The 7,458-nt window shown below is 46.3% G+C and overlaps 1 protein-coding gene across 1 annotated transcript in view; it reads left to right on the forward strand.

The window, feature by feature from the left end:
• POMGNT2 (protein O-linked mannose N-acetylglucosaminyltransferase 2 (beta 1,4-)) overlaps nucleotides 1-6,865 on the forward strand; it is an 80,956-nt gene extending 74,091 nt beyond the window's left edge. Inside the window, exon 5 of the mRNA XM_066630973.1 lies at nucleotides 3,541-6,865. Coding sequence (XP_066487070.1) covers nucleotides 3,633-5,369 — 1,737 coding nt within the window. The 5' untranslated portion in view covers nucleotides 3,541-3,632 and the 3' untranslated portion in view covers nucleotides 5,370-6,865. The remainder of the gene's footprint in view (nucleotides 1-3,540) is intronic.
• The last annotated feature ends 593 nt before the right edge of the window (nucleotides 6,866-7,458 follow it).

Below are 7,458 nucleotides of genomic sequence, written 5' to 3' on the forward strand. Positions count from 1 at the left end.
CAGGGGTTGCACCTGCTGTACTTGGCTACGGTGGTGCCTGTTCTGCAACTTCTGGGATTGCTCTCCCCAGGTGAGCAGCTTGCAGTAAGACAGCAGAGGTGCTGCCTGTTTCCCACTCCAAAAGAGGTGCCAAAACCTGGTTGCCTGGATCCCTTGCTCCACCCCTGGGCGTTAGAAGAGCACATCCAGGGGGCCCAATCCTGCCAACTGGGGAGGGGGTATCAGGGCTGGGGGTTGAGCATACTGTTTCTTCCCTGGCCAGCTGGAGTCCGGACTCCCAGGGAAATCACATCCAGAGAAACCCACTCCCAGGGAACCCCCTCCCAGCCAGCCAGCCATGCCTTTGGGAGCCTGTTCCTCCTCCTCCTTATTACTTCCATTCCTCCCCTCCTCAAGCCCCCCCACCTCCTCCTTCTCTTCTGGCGGTGGCCTCCCCCCCTCCTCCGCCCGTCTGCCCAAGAGACTTTCCAGGCTGGCTGCAGTCCTGATTTGACTCCTGAAAAACCAGGCTGCGAGGGCTGCCCTCAAGGCACAGGGTCAAGGAATGGAGGCAGTGGGCGGCAGGGCACCTCTCCTCCGCATGCAGCTGAGCCAGGAGGCTGCACAAACACGCGCACCTTACAAGGCGCCTGCGCTTCACTTTTTCACTTGTCTGGGCACTCACTGACAAGGAGGGAAGGGGGTGGAGGGGGGAGGCAGGAGACGGAGAAAGGCTATGCTCTGATTGGCTCTGAGCTGCTCTGATTGGCTGCTGGTGCTGCAGAGGCTTTTTTCTTCCTGGTAGGGCATTTTTTTTTCTTTTTCCACCAGAGAGGTCGCAAACCACCTGGGAGGGCGCTGCGGACCACCAATGGTCCGCGGACCACGGGTTGGGAACCCTAGCTCTAGATTGAAGAATTGCAACAACGATGGGGTTTAGTAACTTTATTTTTTTGTGTTTAAATGTTTGTTCTTTGCAGGAGGGTTTTACCCAGCATATAGAGTTGATTTGTTGACATGTTCTTAATATGTATCAGTGTTGTGTGAAGATCCTGTTTTGGGACCTTGGGGAGAAATTCTAGCACAGGAAACAGTTCCAGATTCCAGCACAAAAAATGAGCAACGCTGGGTTCTCAGGTTAATGCTGATTTTGCAACCCTGAGAGTTTGCACCACTGTAAGTCCTTGCGGGGGCAGGAGGGGAGGCAGCGGGGGCGGGGGGAAGGCAGCGACATGAGCCCCAGGATCACACCATTCAGGAGGGTTGCAGGGACTGGGTTGCACTCACCAGTCCCTGCAGCAGCCTGTCGGGGGTGTGGGGAGCTTTGCGCGAGCGTCTTCAGGGCTCCCCAGCTAGTTAGAAGTGAAAGTGGAGCGATCACGCTCCACTTCCGGTTTTGCAGAAGTGGAGCTCCACTTTCACTTCTCATGACCTGGGGAGACCTGCAGATGCTCGCGCAAGGCTCTCCACACCTCCGACAGGCTGCTGCAGGGACTGGTGAGTGCAACCCAGTCCCTGCAGCCCTCCTGAGCAGCGCGATGTTGGGGATCACGTTGCTGCCTCCCCCCTGCCCCCACCCCTTAAGGGGAAAGAGGCCAGGGCCCTCAGACTGGGGTGTCGCGACACCCCAGTCTGAAAACAACTGGCTTATAGAGTCACTTATTCCCTCACAGTATAGATTTTGCTTTGTCAGACCCGACTATCATTTGTGGAGTTCATTTTCCAATCTTTTTGTCCATTTAAAAAAAATTGCACTTGTTTGCTAGCATCCCTTCATACCACCCTTCATCCCACCATACAGGCATCCCTTCATACCTATGAATCCAGTATCAGCTGATTGATAGGCCAATCCTATGGATGTCTACTCAGAAGTAAGTCCCATTAGAGTCAATGGGGCTTACTCCCTTACTCCCAGGAAAGTGTGGATAGGATTGGGCTGTCAGTTATCCATGGTTCTCTGTCCCCCACATGCCCATTACCTTCATTTTTCTTCTTATTGGTAGTGTCAAACAAGCATGCTTCTTCCTTTTACAGAATGCTATAAGCAGGTAAGCTTATAGAACTGAGTTGTCAAACATAAGGACCATGGACCAGATTTGGCCCCGAGAAGCACCCAATTGGGGTCAATTGGCATGATAATTGGGCTCTCATATCTTGAAATTATAAAAAAGAGTTGAACACTTTTCTCTTCTGTCATTTGCAACTAATGAGTTTCTGTGTGAGAACAGAGTGCTTATTTCTGGCCATCATTGCTTAATGATGTCACTTCCTGCTTAATGATGTCACTTCTGGCCCTCAGCAGACTCCATGAGAGCTAACTTTGGCCCTCTGTTTGAAATGAGTTTGTCATCCCTGCTATAGAATGAGCAACAGACAGGCAGCCTGAACACTCAAATGACACCACCAGAACATTTACAGGATGTAGGATGTACACCTCTAGAATTTTGCAAAGGCAGAGCCAGTTCTTTAAAGTCATTGTGTTTCGTCGACTGAATTAATTAGCATATTGGCCAGGAATATGGTTAGCACTACAATCTGATCTGTTGTGAAATCCTGATAGATATACCAAAGTGTTGGGAGGTGGGAATTAGTGCTGTTTCTCCATTTTTCTAGACCAGGTAACTTTAGGATTGAGTTTTCTGGGTGTCATGGCTGGCATAGGCTTCTTTTGAATGCATATCGTTGATTCTTCATGTCCATCTCATTTTTGACTGCTGACAGTTTAGAAAAGCTTCTCCCCAGCTTTGAAGACAAAGGAGAGCCAGCCACCTGCCTGCAATCTTCACTTCTACTATGACACTTTTCTTATTCTTTTCCTTATTCTCTGTAGCTCATTGTCTCTTACGCTGCTGGCACAATGGATACTGGGATGATGATGTCATCTGAGCACCACTGTAGAATGTCCCTGTTCTGCTGAGTTGTCCAATTAGTGACCATCATTCAGGTTCATGCCCATAATTTGATGCTGTGGAACTGATGAGTTTCATCATGGTTTCCTTTGTACCACAAAGTGCTTCCAAGTGGAGACTCTTGTTACCATCCCCATCCTAGTCTTCATGTTGTTTGGTTAGTGATCTCCTCACTGAGGAAAGAAAAATTAGAATTTGAAGATTCCTTTTCTATTCATCAGTGTTCTTTTGGAAAGAGGTAAGAAGCTTAGATTTGACATTTGCCAAAGAAATTGCAGTGTGCCTATAAACACACTTTCCTCCCCCAGACATTCCCAGGGTGGTGAACTCAATAAGGTGAAGTTTTGAGAATAAAGCATAAATTTGAGGCAGTTTGTACATCTGTGCATTAGACTGCAACAGTGAGTGGCTTGTCGTTTCTGCTGAAAGAGTGGCACCACTAAAGTTAGAAAGGAGACTATTTTGTGCAGCTGTTCCTAAGGGTATTTTTAGATTTTTATCTGCATGATTTTTTCTACAGGAAAGCTGAACAACTTAGGAACCTAATTGAAAAGCGTGAAAATTGACAGTGATGGTATGAAACTTAACAGGGACGTTGTGATCATTTATACTTAATTGTGTTTGGGGTTTTTTTCTTTCTTTTTTTTTTTAGGTCTTTGCTTCCACCATGCTAAAGAGAACTAATGATGCCTCCCTCGTCCTTTGTGTTCACCACCTGCTGTCCTGCTAGGCCTCGAGTCCAGAATGAACATAGCGTCTGTGTTTAATGCCTTGCTAGTGTGTGTCCTTGCAGCTGTGTCGTGGAAATACATCAAGCTGCGAGAACACGTCTTTATGCTGGAAGAGGAGCTGGTCCTCACGCGGCAGTCCCAGGAGATCTTGCAGGTCCGCATTGACTACCATGCTGCTCTCCAGGCCCTGGTGGAAGATGGCACCAGAATGGTGTGCACGGGCAGGATGCACACTGACCGCATCTGCCGTTTCGAGTCTCTCTGTTACTCCACGGAGGCTGAGGAATTTGTCTTCTTCCACAGCAACTCTTCAGTCATGCTTCCCAACTTGGGCTCCCGAAGGTTCCAGCCTGCCCTGCTTGATCTCTCCTCGGTGGAGGACCACAACACACAATATTTTAACTTTGTAGAACTGCCAGCCGCAGCTTTGAAATTTATGCCCAAGCCGGTTTTTGTCCCCGACGTGGCACTGATTGTGAACAGATTCAACCCAGACAACTTGATGCACATTTTCCACGATGATCTCCTCCCCATCTTCTATACCATGCAGCAGTTCCCAGATTTGGACCTGGAGACTAGGCTGTTTTTCATGGAAGGGTGGGGCGAAGGGCTACACTTTGAGCTGTACAGACTCCTGAGCAGCAAACAACCACTCCTGAGGGAGCAGCTCAAAACCCTTGGGCGGCTCCTTTGCTTTACTAAGTCATATGTAGGACTGTCAAAAATCACAACATGGTATCAGTACGGCTTTGTTCAGCCTCAGGGGCCAAAGGCTAACATCCTGGTCTCTGGCAATGAGATTCGGCAATTCACAAAGTTCATGAGGGAGAAGCTGAATGTTACTTTGGAAGGAACACTCAGTGAAGAATATATTATAGTATTCAGTCGAACCATAAACAGACTAATCCTTAATGAAGCAGAACTTATCTTGGCACTTGCCCAGGAGTTTCAGATGAAAACCATTACAGTTTCCATAGAAGACCATACTTTTTCTGATATTGTACGCTTGATAAGCAATGCGTCTATGCTTGTCAGCATGCACGGAGCTCAGCTGGCACTGTCACTCTTCCTGCCAAGGGGAGCCACTGTTGTAGAACTCTTCCCTTATGCCATAAACCCTGAACATTACACACCTTACAAAACTTTGGCCACTCTTCCTGGTATGGACCTTCAGTACATTGCCTGGCAGAACATGGAGAAGGAGAACACGATGACCCACCCAGACAGACCCTGGGATCAAGGAGGAATTGCCCACTTAGACAAGGCAGAGCAAGACCGCATTATAAAAAGTAGTGAAGTTCCCCGCCATCTTTGTTGCCGAAATCCCGAGTGGCTGTTTCGTATCTACCAGGACACAAAAATTAACGTTGCTTCCCTTATCCAAGTGATCAGGAAAACTGTGAAATCTAAGCCTGGGCCCAAGAGGCAAAAGTGGACTAGTGGTCTCTACCCTGGCAAAGTCAGAGATGCCAAGTGTCAAGCCTCTGTCCAAGGTACCAGCGAAGCAAAGCTCTCTGTATCTTGGCAGATCCCTTGGAATCTGAAATACCTGAAAGTGAGGGAGGTGAAATACGAAGTGTGGATACAGGAGCAAGGTGAAAACACATACATGCCTTACATCTTGTCCCATCAGAATCATACATTTTCAGACAACATCAAGCCCTTCACGAACTATCTGGTGTGGATCCGCTGCATTTTCAACAAAAATCTTCTTGGACCCTTTGCAGATGTGCTGTTGTGCAGCACATAGCTGCCATCTGGTTTTTGGAATTGTTCCCCTGAAGGTGGCTTTAAATGAGATGAGCTAATCCCCTTGTCCAGTAGTTTTTAGAGGGTTGCAAAGAACTACGGACAGACCATGCTAGTGCCTAAGTGTCCATTTTTATTGCGTTCAGTGTAAATTTCCTTGGTTCTTAAAGTAGTCTACAGGCATGTGACTACATACAGAAAACAAAAGTGAAAAGTTGCTGTTGTATCCCAGTAGTAATTTGAGTCACTCTTTCTTGTGTGGTGAATATTTTAAACCCAGAGTTTAATTGTCACTGGATGGCCAAACTTCATATTCTCCACTGTTTCTGGTTTTCTTTTCCCCCTTCCAAAAAATATCTGTATACGGAGCAAAGTATTTGGTATCAGCATACTCATTAAATTGTTGAAAACATATTCAAGCACTTTCTTTTTCTTTCATATATCTACCTAAAAGAGAGATTTGTATAAGAACTGCTATACAGTGGCAGACTTCTCCAGCCCATGGAGCAAACGTCCAAGATGGTGCACCCCATGGGATATCTCTACCACCACCACCCACTTACCTGGAGCTCACGGAGCTTTGCACGAGTCCAGGACACATTGGGGAAGCTGACACTTTAAACTGTGCTACCAGAAAACTAGAAAGACAGTTTCTGACCCTGTCAGGAGCCTCAGATAGGCTTCTGCAGTGTCCTAAAGGCACACAAGGCTCTGCACCCAGGACATTTGCCTCACAGAATGAATGGGAGGTCTGCCACTTATTGCTATATCCCAGCAAATGTTTAAGCTTGTATGCATTTTTTTGTTAGTAGATAGATATGATTTTTTTTACATCTATTACAACATTATCCCTGTATCCAATAATGATGGATATACGTTGTGTCAAAAGGTGGTGTTCGATTCTCATCAAGTAATACAAATATCCAAAGAAACCTGAACCATGAAGGCTACATAAGGTGATGTTGATGATTGTGATTAATTCATATAGTGCCATCTGTGTACATGGTGGTTTACACCGAGTGAAAAAGGACCCTGCCCCAGGGGGTTACAGTCCAAGTATTGACACAAGAAAGCCAGCAGAGAAAGAGAAGGGGATGGGAACAGGGGTAAATGAGAAGCGTATGTTTCGGTTACACTTAAGCTTAATTACAGTAGGGAATGGGGATCAAGGCATGATACCAAAGAGTTCACAGAAAGGAAAGTGGTCATAGAGGACAAATGTGTGAAATTGCAGGGTGTGTAGCATTTTTGGATGATTTTTAGTAGGTACATGTTAACACGTTCAAAACTGAACTTTGTGGAAATGAGTGGCAATGTGATTTGTGCCAATTTTAAATCTCCAGTAATTGTTGAAAAGAGATGATGAATAAAAATTGTGTGGAGGAACAGGGCAGCATGGGTGCACCTGTTTTATGACACCTTTTGAGCTGGTCAAAACTGTTAATTTTGATAACACAGTTTATGATACATTTTTGAAAGGAGATAATGTGAATGGATCTCAGCTAGCATAAATGTGCACACAGCCTCCCTGGCCCTCCGAATGCCTTCTAAGGCCTCTGGGAGGCCTAGGATCACTTCTGGTTTTTCAAAAAAAACTGGAAGTAACATTTTGAGGTCTTAGAAGTCATTCAGAGGGCCGGGGAAGCCCTCCAGAAACATCCAATGGCCTTTTAAGGCCTTAAATGTCACTTTCAGTTTTTCTGGCCTTAGAGAGCCAGGGAGGCTGCATGCAGACCTCAGAATACCCTGTGGTTGGGAGCCCCTTGACGGCCAGAAGCTCACAGTGGGCCAGATGGAGGCTTAATATGGACCGGATCTGGTTCACGGGCTGGAGTTTGGAGACTGAAAATGGCAAGATAGTACTAATAGCTCTTGACAACCGATGCATAGGCAATAACCATGCCAGGTGTACATTTGTCCTCCCTGTGAAATGAAGGCTGCAATGTATGCTAATCTTTTAACAGAGTATTTTAGGTCCTGCAATGTTATGCAAGCTCAGTACAATTACTCAGAATAAACCACAGTAACATTATTTTAATTGGTGGTAAAAGATGCCTGAGCTCTATAAATATAGCAGCTTTATTTCTACA

This window comes from Tiliqua scincoides, chromosome 5 (genome assembly GCF_035046505.1).
Source record: "Tiliqua scincoides isolate rTilSci1 chromosome 5, rTilSci1.hap2, whole genome shotgun sequence".
NCBI lineage: Eukaryota > Metazoa > Chordata > Lepidosauria > Squamata > Scincidae > Tiliqua > Tiliqua scincoides.